The 22,424-nt window shown below is 36.5% G+C and overlaps 1 protein-coding gene across 2 annotated transcripts in view; it reads left to right on the forward strand.

Annotated features, from left to right (window-relative positions):
* LOC128983109 (mitochondrial enolase superfamily member 1-like) overlaps nucleotides 1-22,424 on the forward strand; it is a 148,463-nt gene that overhangs the window by 57,461 nt on the left and 68,578 nt on the right. For both annotated transcript variants that reach the window (XM_054402271.1, XM_054402272.1), the window contains exons 4-5: nucleotides 8,056-8,171; nucleotides 14,175-14,329. In XM_054402271.1, coding sequence (XP_054258246.1) covers nucleotides 8,056-8,171; nucleotides 14,175-14,329 — 271 coding nt within the window. The remainder of the gene's footprint in view (nucleotides 1-8,055; nucleotides 8,172-14,174; nucleotides 14,330-22,424) is intronic.

Here is a 22,424-nt window from a genome sequence, read left to right on the forward strand (position 1 = left end):
TTTGAATATAGATTATTTAATCACCATTAGATTAGCACTGTAATAATTGATTGTTATATGATTAAAATTAGTTTTTTGTTGTTTTATTAATTTAAAGTTAGAATTAAATTCACATTTCACACAACTATGATAGAACTCTAGTTTTCCTGAACTCAGTGGTAGTAATATGTCAGTAAAGTAAAGTCAACCCTTGCTAGCCATAGTATTAACAAGACATATTTCCAATCTGGGAAACCTTAAACTTTTAAAATAAATTATAAAACCTCAACATCTTAATGCGTGGGAATCTTATATTTAGAAAAAAAAAACAGACCAAAATTATTTGATAAATAATGAAGACGGCCCAATTATAAATTCGGAATTACTGAAAATAATTACATCAAGAACAACACTGTAACATATCCAAAATTCAAAAGATTAATTTTTCTAATACCGTATTATTTTTATTTTTCCAATATCCTTTAAATCATCTGTTTTAACTTTGTTTAAAATTAATTTATTAAGTAAATATTTACTTTTTGTACTAGTGTAAACACAGCCTGAAGATGGAAACCAAGTTTCTGAAAGCACTAGTGAAAAAAACTAATTATTATATATTGGCCTTGTTGAACATTTAAATTTAGACATACTGTACATTTCATCAATGGTAGTATTTTTTTTCTTCAGTTTGTTACCGGGACATTACGGGACATTACAGGATATCCAGTGGATTTTGTACATGTCCCGGGATGTCATGGGACATTCTGGGATATCCTATGGCATTCGTACATATCCCGGGACTTTACAGGATATCCTGAGGTTAACTTACAAATCCCGGGACATTACGGTATATTGTAGGATATCCTGTGGATTTCGTACTCGTCCCGGGATTTTGCGGGATATCCTGAGGATAGCGCACATATCCCGAGACATTCTCAGGACATATGGGACTACTATGGGATGTCCCTGGGATAAAGTGTGCTGTCTGGGTAATGGTCCTTGGTATAGTAGCTATATTTTTGTAATATTTAAGCCCAGTTGGTTCAGTAGTTTTTGCACCTATTAGTAATACACATACAGACAGACACCATTAGATTTTTATATAATAGTATAGAAGTATAGATAAAAAGACAGAGTGTTGAAATAGAAGTAACTGTGTTATATTAAAGATCAGAATAGAAAAGTAAACAGCATTTGATGATAAACATTTTGGTTGCTATGGTAACAACTGATTCATATGTTCATAACACTAATTGTGACCCCACGGAGGCAAAATAATTATTTAAATCATGGCATACAATTTTTATCTGGTCAGTGATCGCAGTGCCATCGTGCACACAGAATGCTTCTATTGGGAATTTGTCCTTCCTACTTGGACGTCCTGCGACCTCATTTACAATGTGCCAGAATTTTCTGGAGTCTCCGTCTGCATCTTCGATTTTATTTTTGTAAAAACTGTATTTTGGCTTGCTTAATTAATGACTTGAGAATATTCCTATATCTTAAAAATCGCGTACGCAACTGAACGTCGAAAGGACGGTTTTGAACTTGTTTGCTTAATTTATGTCGGAAGCGTATTGATTTTAGGAGTCCAACTGCTATCCAAGGTTTTATTTTGGAAACTTTAGCAGGTTTATTTTCAATAACTGTATTTGAATTTAAGATTGACTGAAGTTTATTATTTAACATTTCTGATGCGTCGTCAAAACTTTCTGATTTCAAAATTGAGTCCCAATTACAAGAGATTAAATAAAATGAATAAATGAATTTATTTCCCATATTACAAAACACTTTACAATCATAATAATTGTTGAGAAATGTAAACTGAAATCGTTGCTAACGCTATGCCACTCAACTATTTTTGATATACGGTTTTTAGTGGACATTTTACAGGACTTTTTTTACATATTTCTAATGAGATGCTAAAATGATCTGTAATTTCTGTTTGTAAAACTGCGGAGTTAGCCGTGATGGAAGGCGGCAACCGTATGAAGAAATGATCAATACTCGTGTGACTAACAGGACGTGTTATTTTGTCAATGCAAGCTACAAAACCTAAGTCATATAATATATCTAGATATCGCTCTTCTTGTGAATTAAGAATAGGTTGAATGATATCACAGTTAAAATCGCCTACTAAAATACTGATGTCTGATTTATTTCCGTAATTTTCTAAATATTCTTTTTAAATATTCTTTCAAATTGTCATTAAATATTTGTAACGATGAATTGGGACTACGGTAAACACAAAGCGGGTTACATATTGTACCGGCCCAGTTGAAGGTCAAGGACAGAGTCGTAGCCATGCCACCGAGCAATAGCTGGCCGCAAGACACTGATAACGAATTATCAATGTAGATAACTAGTCAGTCGCTTTGATTTAGGTTGTTGTAACTTCTAGAAGTCTTATAGCCGTCTATAGTCATAAGATCGCTGTCATGATTCAGCCATGCCTCAGTTAACACGATACAATTGAATTTGCACTTAATACCTTGTAAAACTACCAACAATTCATCGAAGTTTTTCTTGTAACTTCTAATATTTTGGTGTAGGATCTTAAAACTAGAAAGTGAATTTAAACTATTTTCATTCAAATTATCAAAGTTGAAAAGTTCAGAGCTAGGAATTTCAGTACAATGTACTACTCGTATAATTTTGTCATCAACAACCATTTTACAAACTGTCTGTATACAAATACAAGATAAAAATATGAGATAGGAAAATACAAATACAAATTCAAATTGCCGACCGGCATACCGAGCACCTGAACATTTTGTTATGTACAGTGGCGTAACTACGGGGGGGGGGGGGGGGATGAGAGGAATAGAACCCCCCCCCCCCAAGGCAAAAAAAAAAAACGAATAACCTACTTCATAATGAACATTGTTCACAGAGGGTGGATCAGGAATTGTTGCGGGTAGTTTCATAATCTTTGCGAATCAAATCGGGGATTTCCAGTGGCAATTACGTGGAAAGTCATCATATTAGGTTGGCAACACTGCTGCTCATGCGCTGTAAGTTCCCGCTCAGTCTGTTCTGGGTCTGGCGCGTTTCCCTGTGCTTGCCGCCTGTCCTGTGTTCTATGTGTTACTTGTTATTCAGTGATGATGTGTTCACAATGTCTAAGAGGAAAGCATCAGCATAGCAAAGCTTAATAACAGATTTGTTTAGAAAGCGTATGGTAACTAAAACTGAGCATACTGAAAGTGATGACAGTTCCTGATAACAAACAATAACATTCTGCCTTGCTTACTTTGCGACGACGCGTCGTGTAGGGGCGGGTAGGGGAGGGGTATCTGGTGCCTGGGGAGGGTCACTCTTTCCACCCGATAATTTTACCTACAGTCAGGGGCATCGCACAAAAAAAATATTTGGGGGGAGACACTGAATTTCCCAACTATTTTACTCGAACTATATTAGGCTACACAAATTTCACAACTATATTAATATCAAGTTTTAACAGTAGCCTAAGGATATTATTTTACGTTTAAATCCTCTTTACAGCTGACATACACAAATAACAAGAAATTAAGGGCTTTCTCACAATATTGGTTTTGACTGTCAATCTTCATTGTTGATTGTGTCTTAAGTGTCTCAGCAAATGTCTCAACACACTGTAGGTCTACTGATCAATAATACATTAAGTTTTCAGCCTGTCAAAATCTATTTGAAATAAAAATTCAGTAGATACGGCTCTTCACGCGCAGCACAGAAGGCAACAACAACAACTTAATGACAATTTGTTCGTTTGTTGTGTTATGGTTTTGATTTATTAGTTACTTACTATTTCCTGATACCGACCGGCCAGAGACAGCCTCAATTGGGTAGATTTTTGGAGTTCTTTTGAACGTTCTTTACACCTCTGGAATGCCTGAAAAAGCGAGTTTGGAGTTCAAATTTTTAGAAATTTTTCAAAACAAGAGTAACAAAATAATGACAATCCCCATCTTAAATAATTGATAAATTGATTGATTGATCCTATCTGCTCCCGGAGCAGTGTCCCATATATCAGACGTGTCTTGGACAACTGGCCCATTGAAATCAATGGACTGGGATGGTGGTGTTGTCCTGTAATACAGCCACTAGGAGGTGACGAATTGTGGATATTTATAGGCATGCACTATGGATGCGATGCTCCCTGGTCTGGATTAACGTCTGCACTAGTGAGTACTATGACTATCTGCAGTACTGTCCTGATAATTAGACCAATTCGTTAATTACATGGAAGAATGTGGTTCGGATTTCACTATAAACTGTCCCTTAGTTGCCATTGGCTGTATGGGCTATTAATTAACAGCTGTGTCTAAACATGTCGGCCTTAGTCACTGACAAGACTACAAGATCGCGCCACTCATCCTACATTCATCCTTCACTCATATTTGGGTTAAAATATGCACATATTGCTGTCCCCCTCTTAAATAATTGATTGATAATTAATGCTTAGCAGTCACTGGGCGTCCATCGCCAGCGTCTATTTCTCAGCGTCGGATGCAACAGACACCTTCTTGGACAATGGACCCAAGAAGGCCCATATTACACTGTAAAATGTTAAAAATAAATTCTTTTACAAACACCTTTGACAGTCTAATAGGCCATCTTTTATAAAATACTAGCTGTAACCCGCGGGCTTTGCCCCGTTTAACTTCTTAATTTTCAAGATGATCTCGTTCGCATGGCTCAATCACGTCCTGGTTGAAGTTCGTTCGCTACGCTCACTCACCTTTAGGTTGGAGCTCGTTCACTACGCTCGCTCACCTTTAGGTTGGAGCTCGTTCGCTACGCTCACTAACCTTTAGGTTGGAGCTCGTTCGCTGCGCTCACTTGCCTTCAGGTTAGCTCATTCGCTACGCTCACTTGCCTTCAGGTTAGCTCGTTCGCTACGCTAACTCGCCTCCAGGTTGAAGTTCGTTCGCTACGCTCACTCACCTTTTGGCTGCAAATTAGCTGTTGTCATAAATGTAAAAGAAATAATAGTGCTGCACCCTGTTGGTAATCCTTGTAACTTTAATGCTATTGAACATCATAGAATAGAACCAACTTGTTTAATTGAAACAGCTGTTAAGATTCATTAATTCCATTTCTCATAAGGTTAACATGGGAAACTCCAGAGCCACTGGGGCGGAGCCGATTGGACGGATCACGAAATTGATGGTGTATAAACCTATTCCATGAAATTCTACACGTATGTACCAAGTTTCGTGGCAGTCGGTTCAGCGGTGTCTGAGTTTATCACTGCCAAACAAATATATATATATACAAACATCCTCTTTTATACTTATAGACTAGCTGGCCTGACAGACGTCGTCCTGTCCTAATGTGGTTTTATGTCAAATGCATCCGCAATTCTAAAATGCTATAGGAAGGGAGGGAAACAGGTCAACGACGTAGGAAGTGGTGAAGGAAGTAGTCAAGGCGAGCAGTCCGGAGTGTGGGAACCCTTTATGTCAGTTAGAATAATGTATCTGCAATTCTAAAATGCTATGGGAAGGGAGGGAAACACGTCCACGACGTAGGAAGTGTTGAAGAAAGTAGTCAAGGCTAGCAGTCTGGAGTGTGGGTACCCTTTGTGACAGTTAGATTAATGTAACTGCAATCCAAAAATGCTTTGGGAAGGGAGGGAAACGGGTCCACAACGTAGGAAGTGATGAAGTAGTCAAGGCGAGCAGTCCGGAGTGTGGGAACCCTTTGTGACAGTTAGATGAATGTATCTGCTATACTAAAATGCTATGGGAAGAGAGGGAAACAGGTCCACGACGTAGGAAGTGGTGAAGGAAGTAGTCGTAATCTAATTCCTGAAGGTCATACTGAACACGCACAGATGTATAGTTGAGTACGACGTTGGCACTGGAACCCAACAGTGCATAAAACACAATCCAAACAAGAAATGCCATGAAACAATATGCGGGAATAGCGGGTCACATTGCCAACCTATTTGCATAATCTTTTAAAATTGTGGCAGAAATGTGTAGGGACGAGAGGTCCGAGGAGTCGAGTGAGATTCGTGTGCATAGTAAGAGACAAAAGAAGTTACTTTCCTCTCTACAATGATGCTGCTTAAATAAATGTCGCAGTTATTTTTAATGCTGAAAACAGAGCACCTCCTGGCCAAATAAATCTTAGCTCTTTTCCAAAAACTAATAATGTTCCCAACCGGAGTCTTTGGTTGGCAAACCTAATTTAAACACGCCTAAAACAGAACATATAGTACAAACAATTTAACAATGATATAGTGCGTGTCGTACTGGTTGGCGTCAAGAGGGGGATTTAGCTTGCTACATTCTGAAAAGCTCACTTTACAGTGTGTGGTTCTCATCTTCGTTCTCATAGAGGGCACCCGCCTACAGTAAGAGATAACCAAAGCAGTATGAGAGCGGATCTATATTTAAATATTGTTGATTACTTTTATAATTTTTTACAAAATAATATTTTAAATATTTCTATAATCAGTCAGAAATAACTTTAGAGTGACTCTTTGAGGTCTTGAGGTTTATGTTTTTTTTGTTTATTCTTTTATTACAGCTTGCAGTTTTGCTCGATTTCGAGCAACAGGTTATCTAGTAACAATATAATCATAAACAATAACTCGTCCATTAACAAAACAGTAAAGCACAAATCATGAAATTAACCCTCAAATAATAGAAACAAAATGTCTTCGACACTAGCGATCAGTGTCAACGTACATGAACTAGTCACGAAAAACCAACTTTTAAATTTACAATGGGATGAGATACTTCTATTGGTTAGTCTATGGTGAAACGTCACCAACGCGAAACACTCAACTCTTGCTTGATTTTCCCCTACATTAAGTAATCTTTCTTTAGGGTAATCTTTTTTCAATACTCAAAACTGATGTTTTCCCTTTGTACTGTATTTTGTAATTTGCTAGTATACTGTGTATGGCTTCTTGTAAGCACATGTTACAAGTCTTTTGTTTACTTTTTCTTTGTTATTTTGTTCAACCAAGTTATGTTGAACCAACATAGTTAGGTACTTGGCAACCCATGAGGCCAATGCTAAATTTTTAAATTTTCAAATGATTTGTTTAGCGAAATACAAATTTTTTGAGGTAGTGCTTGTTACCAATCACGTTTTTAGGGTTTTTGTTTTAAAAAAAGAGGTTGGCGGCCTCTTTTAACCTTGCATTTGCCCGTCCACATAGACTAAGCGCCCGTGCGTGGATCGTTTACAGCAAAGCAAGGAGTGAGCCGGTACAGTACAAAGGTGAACTGTACTGATGAAATGTTATCGGCAGTGACCAGGATCCGAACCCACGACATCGCTGCCTTGGGCTCGAAGTCCCTGACGCTACCGACTGAGCCACCGACTCACGAAATTATAAGTTCCCTAAATTAAATAACAGGGGGGGTTATTATTAGATAAGTCCCTAAATCTAAAATTTAGTCAACATCCTTCCGCTTGATTTCAAGATATTTATTACAGAGACAGATAGACAGACAGAGTCAGATAGACAGACAGACAGACAGACAAACAGACATGGCTTGTATCAGAGTATAGCATTTGCATAAGATATATTTTATTTTTTTGGTAACAAAATATTAGTCAATTTATTTGACATCGTCACATTCATCCGTTTCCACATTTAACATGCATCACACAGCGTTCAGATTTTAGAATAGGATGAGAACTTCTAGTGACTTGCACTGTTTAAAGTCACTTGTTTATTATAATAACAATAACATTAAATTGTTAATAAATAAAACCTAAATCTACGGTTACTTTTGAGGTTTCAAGCAAAATCATTTAAAATCAATGATAAATAACTCCATTCTTGGAACGATTTGGGTTGTTCGTGATTCAGCAGCGTGCTTAAGGTACCAAAACAAATAGGATAATGTAATAACTGGTAAAATACATCTTTAACTGAAGTAAGAACTTAAAAAAAAAAGATTTTTGGTTAGTAATACAGTAGATAAATGAGTGCTTGCTTGCTACCTTTAATTTAAGACCAAAAATTATGAAAATCGGTTGTTTAGAAGAGCCAAACTGACTTGAAAAAAAACAATATTTTTAAATATCTCTAGATGCAGAGTATATTTGGATGACATCTTGTTTCAGTTGTAGCAGCTATCAAGGCTCTCAGCCCTCTGCTGGTTGGCCAGTTCACCAACAATATACTGACTGACTTTGGTGGCTTTTGGCAAAAACTGACCAGTGACTCACAGTTGAGATGGGTAAGTCATTTACCCGTAAAAGCTGTAAACCTTTTTTATAATACCCCCGCCGCAGCAAACCTGCCGACTAAGCGAATTTCCATTTGTCTGAATTGATTTTCAGTTAAATATATTTTAATAACATTAGGTTTAACGAGTACCTAGGTTTGCTGCTACAAGGAAACTAATAAAGTGTGTTTTTGAGTAAAGTATTGATAGCTTAGTACAAAATAAATAAATTTGCCAAGTTTGATCAAAATATATCCATAAAAAAGCAAACTACAACATTTGACAATATTCTCCTTAAGAATAACATGGGAATTTTAAATTTACAATTTTTTTAATTTTTTCGGTTACTAATAATCGAACAAAAATACTTTTATATACTAAATTATTTGTTTTTTTAAGCTCTTCAAAAAGGTCTAAAGGGAAATTGGGAAATTTTGTGTTTTGAGGGTCAATAGTGAGAAAAACCAATATTTACCCCATTAAACCCCCCGTAAAGACCTGTTCCCATGGTCCGATCGTGCTGGTTTGCGAACTCATTCAAGTTTATCCCGCTTTGAATGAATGAATGAATGATATTTATTGGCACAAAACGTACAGAATATTACAAGATGTATGTACAGGTGCTTCGTCATAAATAAAATTGCCCTTATAGAAGTCGACTCTTTCCTTCTAGGTTAAATACATTTGAAAATCGTTAACAAAAAATATACTATGTTTATAAATACTAATAAAATTCAACAGTTTAATATACCAAAGGGAAAATTCAACAGTAACTATAACAGAGGATAAAACTAAGCTTACAACTATTTAACATGGTCTTAATTTAAATAAACAATATAAAACATTTGAGTATCAACAAGGTTTTAAAGCAGTTTTTTTTTCAGTCAAAGCTATGGTAAGTAGGCATCCAAGACATTTCACATTTCAGAATCATTCAAAAAGTCGTTAACTTTGTAATAGGCCTTTCTAATCAACAAGCTTTTCACCTTCTCTGAAAATTGTGTTGGGTTGAGGGTGTAACTTTTCATAGGGTTAGGCAATTTATTATAAAGTTTCATTCCCATATAGTAAATGCTTTTCTCTAAAGTTGTTGTGGAATGATGAGGGTACACAAGTAAGTTTTTGTTTCTTGTACTATAACTGTGACTGGTTTTTTCTTGAGAGTACCAAATTAAATTGTTTCTGACGTGACAAAGTACCTCGTGGATGTATATACTTGGTACTGTCATTAATTTAAAACTTTTAAAAATACCTTTACATGAGGTTCTGCGTTTTTTTAGTGTCATAATTCTTAGAATTTTTTTCTGTGCTTTTAAAATAATACTTACTAATTCTGATGAGCCCCATAACGTTATTCCATATTTTACTAATGGATAGAAATAGCCATAGTATAAAGTTAATTTTGTCTTCATACTGGTACAGTGGGTAAGGCAACTCATGTTGAAGCATATTGAATTTAATCTCTTACCTAACTGCATTATGTGTTCTTGCCATTTAAGATTTTCATCACAGACCACACCTAATAATTTTACAGATCTCTGGCTTTCTATATAATTGGTTCCTATTGCTAGCCTTAGTACACCCTCTCTATTTTGAGAAATTCTAAAATGTATTATATTGGTTTTGGCAGCATTTAGCGAAAGCCCATTTATTCTAAACCAATGCTCTAGTTCTTTTATAGTAGTTTCTGATGTAGTTTTCAACTCCTCTAAGCACATTTTATTTATTACAGCTGTAGTGTCATCTGCAAACATTACTATTTCAACATTTGTATTTTTGGGAAAGTCATTTGCATATATCAAAAACAAGGTTGGGCCTAAAATTGATCCTTGGGGGACTCCTGATTTAACAACATCATATTTAGATTCACACCTCATGTCATCTACAATTAAACACGTTTTCTGTTTCCTCTCAGTAAGGTAGGATTTAAACCATCTCCAACTCAAACCTTTTATTCCGTACACATCTAGTTTCTTTAAAAGTAGCTCATGGTCTACGCAATCAAATGCTTTTGACAGGTCACAGCAAACTGCGGCAGTAGTCTGTGACCTGTCCCATGCTCTGTAAATGTTGTCAGTCAGAGAAATTAGTGCTGAGTTTGTCGAATGGGATTTTCTAAAACCATGCTGACTTTTGATTATTAGTTCATTTTTTTCTAGGTACTCTTGTAACTGTTTATTTACCACTTTTTCAAATATCTTTGAAAAAACTGGTAGGAGTGAGACAGGACGATGATATTCTATCAATTTTGGGTCACCTTTTTTAAAAATTGGTCTTACTATAGAAATCTTGAGCTTTGTTGGAAATTCCCCTGTGGATAGAGATTGATTAACTATTTTACAGATTGGCGTAGCAATATAATCTTTACATTCATTTACTAAGCTTATGGGTATTTCGTCCCATCCAGTAGACTTTTTATTTGGCAAACTCTGTATGATTTTTATAATTTCCTTAGTTTTTACTTCTCTGAAATTAAAATTTAACCCATCTGGAACTAATACTTTTTTACAACATTCCACTGCTCTTTCTGGCAAACTTTGGATACCTAGTTTTTGTTTGATGTTAATATAGTGCTGATTAAAATAGTTTGGAATAACTTTGGGGTCTTTGATAATGGTTCCATCGACTAATACTTCAGTTATGTTGTTATCTTTTATTTTATTCATTCCCAACTCTCTCTTAATTACATTCCATGATGCTTTGCTTTTGCATTCTGCTTGTTGTATATACTGATCATTTGCGTTTCGTTTTGCTGCCCTGACTACTCTAGTAAATATCTGTCTGTATTTTTTGTAGTAGTTTTTTATCTCTTCACTGTTACTATCCTTTGCCAGCTTTGAGAGTCGTCTCTTGTTCCTACTTGAAACTTTTATACCTTCTGTTATCCACTTTACATCTTTCTTATGTTTCTGTTTTATTGGCCTAACTGGGAACACTTCATTTATTAACATAATGAAATCTCTTAAAAAGTTATCATAGTTTTCATCTACATTTTTTGCTAGTTGTACCTCCCAATTTAAGTTTATAATTTTGTTCTTAAATTCAGCATTTTTTTTCGCAATAAAGCATCTCTTATAGGTTTGAGTTTTAGTTCTCCTATCATCTTTAAAGCTGGGCAAAGTAGTCCATATTGCATTGTGATCAGAAAGACCTATATTTTTAACAAAAACTCGTTCTAGATTATATTTCTCATTTGTGATAATATTATCAATACAAGTTCCACTGATAGGCCTCGTTACCTCTTTAACATTAGCTTTAAATCCATTAAAATTAAGAATATTCAAAAATCCATCTGATGCTACCTTATCAAAGACATTAATATTACTATCAGTAGCAATTAGAACATTTAACCTTTTCTTAGCTTTTAACTTGTTTAACAAATATTGCAATTTTTTTTAAAAACTAACTAATGTAAACTTATAAGGTACTCTATATAAAGAAACAATTAATGTTGGCTCTACAAAGTTTAAAATTTCAATAATCGAACATTCAAAATAAAAATCTTCATTAAATGTTTTAAGGTCATCTCTAATTTTGTACTTGATACCTGCATTTTCTCTTATCAAAATTGCTGATCCTCCCCTCTTGCCATTTTCCCTTGAGTAGAAATCAGCTAAACTGAAACCCTCAATTTTATTTAACAAATTTATATTTTCTTTACTCAACCAGTGTTCATTCAATGAAATTATAAGGGTTTTTGTATTTACATTATTTACAATTAAGCTTAATTCATCTAGTTTTTCCTTAACTCCTTGTACATTTGAGTGCATTAAATAATCCAAACAATAACTATTCTTACAATCTAATATATAGCTACCTAACCTACTGAGGCCGGTGTTGTCGTTCGTCCATCGTTTCCCTGTGTGGTGCTGCTGTGGCTGGTCTCCTCGCCCGTGGTTGGTTGTTCTGTGCCCCTCGTCAGGGATGGGTTGCCGTCTGGAATGGTTGCAGGTGTTGGGCTGGTGTCCCTCAAATCTTCCCCTGGTGCCATGCTGAAGTTGACATTCGAGAGTTCTCTATGGTTGCCATTTGCTGCTTTGGGATTTTCAGAAGCTGCTTTGATAATTAAGTTTGCTAACCATGTCTTGCCGTGTCTATTCAGATGTTGTCCGTGCCGAGTGTGTAGTTCCCTCCTGGCTAAACTTGATTGTACTAAAGTGGCATTGTTATATCGATCACACATTTTCTTTAAAATTTCATTTGTCCTTTTGACTTCTCTGTTAACACAGGACCATTCTGCCAAATCGTGTCTTGTAGGAAGATCCACTATCAATATTCTTTTCTCTCTGTATTTTTCAATTGTTCTTGATATTTTGTCAATGGCGATTTGAGCTTCGTTTCTGGCGATGTCATTGGACCCAGCCATAATTATTAAAGTGTCCTCTTCTTCAAGTTTCTCCCCATCAATATTATTATTACTTAATATGTCACTAGCGCCTGCTCCAGGTCTTACAAAACCTACAGTTTCAAACAGTTGCGTGGTCCTATTGATGTGGAAAGAAAGATCCCTGCCGTGGCTGTCAGCAAAAATAAGCATCTTCCTTTTTCTCCTGCTTTTGGTCTTTTTAGCAGGGTTGCTAGCGGATTGATTTTTCGGTTCCACAAATTCCAATGGAGCTATTTCTACTGCATCTTCATTACTGTTCCTCGAGATGTCCGGTGTTTCAGTAAGCACTTCAAAACGGTTTTTAAGAGCAATGGTGGGCGTGCTTGTTGTCAGTTTAGCTGGGGAGAGGGTTTTTTTAGGGTGTTTTATTTCTTTCCAAGATAGAGGAGGAAAACATGTTAAACAGTCAGATTTTCTGTTTTCCACAGATCGTAATTCTTGGATTAATTCATTATTTTCTGTTTTTAAAAGAGTTATGACAGTTTCCAGGGATCTTATTGACGTCAACATCTTGTTAGTTTCCTCTTTAAGTATTTTACATTCATTGCAGTTAACCATCCTCCTTGTTAGGTTAGTGCTATTGTTTGTATATATTGCTTTTTCTTCTTCTGCTTGTGAAATGATTGCTTCCTTCAATTCCTTTTCTTTCTTCAGTTTAGCTTCTAAGGTTTTCATTCTACTCTCTAGTTCTAGTACTTTGTTGTCGTACAGCTGCTTTATCTTCTCTAGTTCTTCTTCTTTTTGCTTTAAATCGTCCTCCAGCTGTAACTCAAAAAAAGAGCTTTGATTCTTAGCCTCGTATAATTCTTGCTTTAGGGTTTCATTTTCTTTCAGCAGTGCATTATCTATTTCCTCTGCCAGAGACAAACAGTTTGTAGACTCGTCAGTAACTTTTTTACATCCTTCAATATTTTCCTCATTTGGCTTTACACCTTTAAACCAAATTTCATCAAAATCGGACAAAAATTACTCAAGTTATTGCGTTCTTGGACGTATATATATATATATATATATATATATATATAATCTACTAGCTGTTACCCACGGGCTCCACCCTGTTTTACTACATTAGTATTAATAAAACTATTGATTGGTTAAGTTGAAATAAACAAAACAGAATACAGTAATGGTAATACAAACAAATAATAACAGCTGAGGTATTTTTAACATTAGGTATATGGAAAGTTCCCTTTGGAAAGCAATTACGACCTTATAGGGCAATTTATGAAATAATGGATAATTTTGCGCAAGGTTTCTCGTACCGGTAATGAGGAACATTTTAAGTATATGGTTTATGGGGGTGTGACTTGTAGTTTTCTCAAAAGTTCATGAGTACTTTTGCCTTTATATATAGATATATATATATATATATACATATATATATATATATATATATATATATATATATATATATATATACATATATAAAAATTTTGAACGAATGGTGTTTTTGGCCTCTGGGGACATCAAAATGAAAAAGTAAATCGGTCCCGGGCCTAGGTCTTACCATGCCACCTACGGTAATAGCTACTTCCCTATAGGGAAATTCGCTAAAAACAAGATACACTGATACACTCAAACTATATTATTGGTATATTCATTTTTATGAGTGTGTGTTTGAAAGACAGCTGGGGCCAGAGAAGGGAGTGATCCACCTTGCAGCTGCAGCTATAGTCAATGCTCTCTGGGACCTGTGGGCTCGCATAGAGAATAAACCACTGTGGAAGTTATTGGTGGATCTGGACCCTGAGGATCTTGTCTCAACTATTGACTTTAGATATATGTGAGTCTGAAGTTCTCCTCAGATTACTTTACTTGTAACATTTTGTGGAGCTCCCTTTTTATTTTGGTGGCTGGCCTCATGTTTTAACAAATTTATTATCATTTGTATTATTATTACAGTATAATATATATATATATATTTATTTATATATATACTGTATACATATATGTATACTAGTGGCTTGTAGGGACACACCCTAAAAAGCTTGATTATATAAAACAAATTATGTTAATATCTAAACAAACTCAGAAATATATTATCTATGTTCCAGAGTATCCCCATACCATTTCATTTGAGTAAAAACAGTTTGTTTTTTGTCTTTGTTTGCTTTTGTTGATGTTATTTTCAATAGTTAATTAAAATCACTCCATAGGTTTAACTCTGCTAAAGGCAGCAAACATATAATTAATTGTTTGTGAATAAATACTGGTTTATTAAGGTAGCTTTGGTTGGTTTTGTGATTAATGGTGATAAAAAAGGCTTCCCCGATTAGAATTTTGGAAATTGTCTTCGTCAAATATGAAAAGGCAAATAAAGGTGTGTTGAGGTAAGCTTAGTTCTTGGCCAAAACCGCTAAATTAGCATCCCTACCCAGTTAATATTTCTAAGTGTATACTACTATTGACTACTACTTTTGTTAAGATTTAACAAAATTAGTGTAAAGTAAAGGCATCCCATTGATTGACCAAACTTAAACCTAGATTTTTTTCTGATCAACATAAATAATTTATAAATAAAAAACTTTTTTAAGACAAAACGTTTTTAAATGCACTAAAAAGTAGAAAATAATTTATAAATATGTGGAGAGTATGAATACTTTTAAGATTTAAAACGAAAAACGTGGGGTGCATGCAATAGATAACTTACAATTACAGTACCTTCACCTATTGAACTAATGTATTATTATCAAATGCATGCACCCCACGTTTTTTGTTTTAAATCTTAAAAGTATTTATACTCTCCACATATTTATAAATTATTTTCTACTTTTTAGTGCATTTAAAAACGTTTTGTCTTAAAAAAGTTTTTTATTTATAAATTATTTTCTACTTTTTAGTTATTAATGTGTGTGGATGTTAAATCAAGTGAATGTTATTTCAATCATCTATATTAGATTAAGACAGAGGCATGTGGGAAATCTAAGGTTTATTGGAGTTTATTTTCATATAATTATGTACGAGGTGTTAGCCCGTCCTACGTACGGGAATTCAGTAGTCAGTTAAAACCGTGTACAATTCAGATCACCTAGTTTACACATATAAAGACAAAGTTTCGTAATTTCCCATATTAGTTAATTTAAACTACAATATATTCATAGTTGAAATGAAAGGGATATTTTCACGTTTGGGGGCGCTGATATAGGCGCCCCCAAACGTAACCACAACTGAACACGATTTCATAAGGATGGTTTGTCTAATTGCAGTATCCTAGGTCAATCTTGACGTTGTGTTCAATCTATGTCATCCATCTGTTTATCTTTGTATAAAACCCGGCTGAGGTTGTGGTGGTATTTAAAATCGTGATTCCTGATTATTCTTGGTCTTCTTTTTATGAAATCAATATTTCCGGGCCTAATCCAAACAAAGTTAAAGCAGACTAACATTAATTGTAAACAAAAAGCTACCATGAAGAATTAAAACATGTAAACATTGTTATTTTTCTAATCTTTCCTTGAAAAGTGTAGCAGTAAAATAATTTGCATTTATCCTTTTATATTAAGACTCGTGTACAGAGCCTCGATTTGTACTGTGGTTTAATTAATTTTGGTTAAAACTGTGGTTTAAACTGTGGTCTAGTTATCTCTAATAATCTTACTTATTTCCTATAATCAATGACAAAATAAGAGTAAATAAATAACCTCATAGTTCCATAGTTTATATTTAACCAGCTGTTAGTGAAAACAAGTTATATTGCTCTAAAACAAATCGAAGATTACAAAGATTGCTTTAAAAATAATTTAAACATCCTAGTATTTTACTATGTATATTTAATAATCTGTCATCCTCTTACAGAAGAATTGAACGTATCAATGATTAGCATTACACATAGTATAAATAAGTCAACCCTAAGTATGTCTTTACATTTTTATCCAAATGCTGAATTTGTGACACAAATGCTGAATGTTTACAGCTGTTATGTTAAGCAAATTATTTTATGCCAAAAGCTAGTTTAGAATCTTAGCGTCGGCTGCTAGACTTAAAAAAAAATTAAAACTCAATTTCTAAAAAACTGGGACTCTAAAATAAAATTATGGCTTCGACATTCACTAGTTCTCAAAATTATTTTTCTTTCAACACAAAAATCATTAAAATCCGTCAGGTGGTTGATTCAGAATCGTGAAAAAAAAACACTGTTTCGTTTTAATATTATAGATTTGATTGAATGTATGGCCTACCTTTTTTTTAATTTTTTTTTTTTAGGGAGAGGAGGGAAAATGCTTTTACGCACACAGGTAGCCAGCCTGTAGTGTGAGACTCCTGAATCTATCACAGACTACTCACTAAAAAACCCCCTCTACTCTGTTGGACACAGACCTGGAATTGTTTGTCACATTACTTCAAGTCAGGCCAACATGTGACCTAAGCCCTCAGGGCTCTCACCGTTTTTGGCATTTAGATACTTTATGACCTAAACCGCATCCCGGTCAAGGTCGAGCTTCTTGGCGCGGAGAATACCCTGGATGTAATACTCTGGCAGCAAAGTCCAGAATGTACTTGCCCCGGGAATTGGTGATGGTCATTCCCCACTCGACAGCCCTAGCATTAAAATCCCCACCCACGACGACGTGTCCTATGGTATTGCACACGCTCACTTCCAGGCGGTCTATCTTCTCACGAAATTCACGGATGGCCTCGTTGGGAGTGAGGTAGACACTTAAAAGTTAGTGACATCCTGGCACCGAACCCAAACGAAACCTCGGCCCTTCGCGTGACCCCGTACTTGTACTTTCGCTGCATTACGCGCCCAGAATGCAGCAGTACCAAGACTATCAGGGAACCAAAGAGATGGGTCCCTATCACGGTACTGGTACTGTTCGCTGACTAAGAGCGTGTCGGCATCGTGTTCTAGGGCAAGCTGACATAGAAGTGCGTCAGCCGACCTGGATCGCTCAAGATTGCACTGAAGGATTCTTATCTTTGTGAAAGGGCTTTCGCTTGCTGTAGTGCAGATTTGAATACACTACACTGTCCAGACCCAGCTATATGCTTCAAGTGTTTGTCAGCGAGCCCATTTTCTTTGCAAAGGAAACAGGACTCGACTTGGCAGTCGGACGTGACCGACCTCCCCGCACCGAAGGCAGTTCTTGCTTCGGTCGGGTCCCTTGCAGTTTCGGGAGGAATGGCCGAAACAGAGGCATTTAAAACACCTCTTCACTTCCACTCTCAGTCTGAGCCTGCAGTTGACCCAGCCGACTCTCAGATGCTGGAGTGCCAGCACCTTAGTGGCATGTGCGTCTGCCATTTCGGCGACCGCCATCCGCTGCTGACTCCTGTTCGGTTTTGTGAGCCACACCTTAAGAAAAGCAGTTTGCCTGCCAAGCTCGGGGACAGCTTTCTTCAGGGCCTCAACAACATCAACCTCCGACGACACACAATCAACGTCTCGAACCTCGACTGATGTCTTTGGTTCAAGAGCACGGACGGTGCCCTGGCCTTCAACAGCTGCCTTCAGTTCGACAGTAAAGGCTGCTTTGTCTTTCGACTTTACCAGTTCAAGGAGAACGTCCCCGTCCCGGGTTCGTCTAATCGACCGTACAACCGTATTGGTCTGCTCTGGCTTAGCCTTGGCCTTAATTGCACCCAAGACCTCGGCGAAAGATCTCCTCCCTGAGGGCTTGACCAGGATTGCCTCCGTCCTGGGCTTTTTTGGCCAGGACTTTTTCGGAGCAGAGACCGAGCCGGGCCCAGTTTGGGCCACGCCGGTCGGCTGTGCCTTCACTGCCACATTCTTTATAGAGGCGACCTCCGCCCGCCTCGATTGTCCTTTCGGGAATGGCGTTTTTCCCTAGCAGCCCCAGGTGTCTCTACAACTGACCCCTTTCGGAAACTTCCCTGAAGGGGGGTCGTAGGTAGCTGTGGCTGTTGGTTCTTTACAGGAGCTGCAGCTATGTCCGAAAAGGATCTGGACACAGCAGACAATAGGTCAGTCTGAGTCGCCTTGGCCTTTACGCCTTGGTCCTTTTGGTCTGGACGCCTTCTTCTCTTTTTTGAGGACTGTCCGATGTGGAAGGCCTTTTACGTTTCTTAGAAGGCAGTGTTCTTTCGTCAGACAGAGACACAACCTTCTCGGCAATCTTCTCCATGGCTGCCTTGCTCACCACCCGTCAGGCAAAAACGAAGCCAAGGTCATCCTCCAGTTTGGCCATGCCGTTTTTGACCACTTGATTTACGGCTTTCTGGGTCCGGAAGGTGTCCAGTATAGCCTTGATCGTAGCTTCCATGTCTTGGAGCCGGGTTTCAATGTCACTCTCTGCGTCAAGATATTCCTGACGCAGAAGCACCATCTCAGAGCCTTCCGACCTCAACGGTGCTTTGAATGGCTCCTCCGGCATCCCTACAGCAGAACTAGCTCGACACCTGCATCTCCGACGTTTTCCGCACTGTTCCCAGCTCCACTTGCCGTAGGAGCTCCTAAATGGGGGAACTCCTTAGTGCATTTGAAGGTGGCAGGTGGGGGAGATGTCCTCACGTTTTTCGGTGGTGGCGACCGCTGAACCTTGGAGCTACGGACAAAAGCGTTCTGCTCCACTTCCAGTGTCTTTTCTGGCTCATTTGAGCTCTTGGTCAAAAATGTGTTTTGAGGGGTTTTATTTAAAGCCATCGTGTTTATTCCAGCGCATCGTGCGGCAAGGAGCGGCCCGGAATCAGTCAGAAACGGGTATACCCTCGGGGACAAAAACCCCTACCCCAGTTCCCCGGGGCCTGACCTCCGTTTGCCAAGCACCGGATACCTGACGTGCCGGGGGTCGCCCGTCGCAATGCAGAGCCCCACCTCTACATCCATGCCGCACTCCCTGACCAAGGACCGAAGTGGCTGGCTTCTCACGACCCACTAAGAATACCCATCGGCAGTGCAGAGCACACATCAACCCCTGCAACACAACAGGGGCACTCCCATGGACTCCCAGCGAGTTCGTCGGTCACCCTTTTAGTCGCCTCTTACAAGCCCGAGAAGGCTGCGGTGCTATTCTAACCCGGTACCGCAGGGGAAGTATGGCCTACCTACTAACTATAAATACATCAATATATTTACTTTATTGTTTACTTTATGGAATACTAAATAAATAACAATTGACATTATTTACAAACACCTTAATATATGCAATCAGATTGTTTATCTTTATTTTGAAATTTTTGTTTGTATGAAGAATCTCTTAGGAGCATAACCTGTACCTCATAACCTCTGCTCTTCGAACTGTCAAATTTAAGTATTTACAGCTGACTTAAATTAATTGATATATTTACATTCTTTCAAAATGTAAACATGGAAAATTTGGAAGCCCATGGGGCGTAGCCCAAGGGTAATATGAAAATTAAATGATATAATATTGCATTGTCATCCATTTGTGAGCTATGTTTCAAATTTCAAGTCACTAGCTCATCGGGAAGTATCAAAATTTGCAAGAAAGCGAGTTAATAAAAACAAGCCCATGGGGCGTAGCCCAAGGGAAATATGAAATCAAATTATATAATACTGCATTGTCTTCCATTTGTGAGCTATGTTTCAAGTTTCAAGTCTCTAGCTTATCGGGAAGTTAGTATAAAATTGATTGCAAAATTTGTACCGGACAAGAAAGCGAGCTAATAAAAACGTTTTAAAAAACTACAAATTCAAATTCAAATTCTTTATTAACTCATAACATCTTTTGGAGTACAATGTACATAGATAGGAGTTTTGTCAATATTTATAAAACTAATATTTAACTGTTATATTTTTGATAAAACTAATTACAATTATTAACACTTTAAAAATATAATAGTAATACTGAACAAAAAGAAAAAAATTTATCTGTAAATTTCTAAATCTAAGCTCAAATTACAAGACTAAATACCAGTCTGGTCTGTATCAGAACAGGATATAGGCTTTTGTCCTGTATTTAATTCCACTACAGCAATCTTTCATAAACCGTGGCCAACCTACCCATCAAAACTATCAAGAAAAAATTCTTCAATGCTATAGTAAGACTTTTCCAATAATAATTTATGTAAGGTTTTGAAGACATTTTTTGATGAATTTTTGCTTATGATTTTTGATAGTTTGTTAAAAATTTTGATTGCCATGTAATTTGGACTATTTTCATACAGAGAAAGTCTATGGTGTGGATATTGAAATAAGTTTGAGTGACGTGTGAAATAGTTATGGTTAAATTTATACTTATCAAAGCTGTCCTGATTATTGTAGAGTAACTTGACAATTTCTAATATATATAAACCTGTTACTGTTAAAATTCCAAATTCTTTAAATAATGATCTACAGCTTTTTCTTTTGGAAACTTTTGCCATTGTCCTCACCACCGATTTCTGTGCATTGAGAAGTTTTTTCGTTTTGGAATTGGATCCCCAAAGAACAATACCATATCTGAGTCTAGATTCCATGTAGGCGTAATATACTAGTTTACCAATATCAGTAGATGTTGTATCATTAACTACACTTAATGCAAAACGAAAAGAGTTGAGCTTTTTTGTTAAGAATTGTATATGGTCGTCCCATTTTAATTTTGAATCAACATGAATGCCTAAAACTTTATGAGTATCCGCTAAGTTTAATATATTATCAGATAAAATTTCAGAATTTTTACAATTTTTTACTTTAAAATGCATTATACGTGTTTTTGAATTATTCATTAGTAAACAATTTTTTGTGAACCAATCTTGCAGTTCTTCTATAGTCTGTTTAATGGAGATTTCCAATTGTTGAATATTTGAATTTTTTTGTGTCATCAGCATATAAGAAAATATCACCAGATGTGTGAGAATCGATGTCATTGATAAATATCAGGAATAATAAAGGTCCCAGTATTGAACCCTGGGGAACTCCATGGATGACCTTTTCCCATCTTGATACAAATTTTCTCTTACTCTTTAAAATGACTGTCCGTTGTTTTCTGTTATTTAAGTAGTTTGAGAGTAGTTCCATGACTTTACCTCCAATACCTACTTTCTTTAGTTTATTTGCTAAAATCTTGTGATTAACACAGTCGAACGCACTTGATAGGTCACAGAAAATTCCTGCAGTACTTTGTTTCCCCTCCAATGCTTCTGTGACCATGTTAACCAACCCAGTCAATGCAGATGTAGTAGATTGATTTTTCCTAAAACCGAATTGTGATTTTGAAAAAAGATTATTACTTTCTAAGAAATTGGTAATGCGTGAATTTATTGCTTTTTCAAATATTTTGGAAAAATTACTTAAAATAGAAATAGGTCTGTAATTTGTTGTATCTGTTTTCATTCCTTTCTTGAATATTGGTTTTACCTCAGATAATTTAAGCTTATCTGGGAACTGACCTGTACTGAAGCACTGATTGACTATTATACTAAGAACTGGGGCTATTAATGGTTCTGACATTTTTATAAGTTTTGTTGGGACCTCATCCCAGCCAACAGAGCTCGAATTGCTTAAACTACAATTATTAGTGTAAGTTTATGTGGTGGTATTCATCTTAAAGGCAAGTTGCTTTTCTTACTTTTCTATCAAACAAAATATACCTAATCACCAGCTGATTCCTAACTCTTTTGCGACTAGTTAGGGTTACATTACCCAGTTATCGAAACCAATCACGATGCATATTTTTGGTTTGTTTAAGACACATAAAGAAACGGAAACTGCCTCTAGGTTTACTGTTGTATGTGAATGCTCCTTTTACTATTATATACCATACATGCTAGGCTAGGGTAGACTTCCGTATCTGTTGAATAAAAAAATTTGAAGTCTACCCCTAGGCTATATTGTTTTAATCTTTTTTGCTTAGAGCAACTGACAGTAGCCTACCTGTTTTAAATCTCCAATCTCCAAAAATATTGTTTTCTATTCATTGGAACTTGCCATTGTACTTACTTATATATTTTCTGTACAAACCTATTTAGTGGGGTCG

The sequence above is a fragment of the Macrosteles quadrilineatus genome, unplaced genomic scaffold (assembly GCF_028750875.1).
Source record: "Macrosteles quadrilineatus isolate MER2022 unplaced genomic scaffold, UCM_ALF_1.0 Scaffold_1__1_contigs__length_201487025, whole genome shotgun sequence".
NCBI classification, from domain to species: Eukaryota; Metazoa; Arthropoda; class Insecta; order Hemiptera; family Cicadellidae; genus Macrosteles; species Macrosteles quadrilineatus.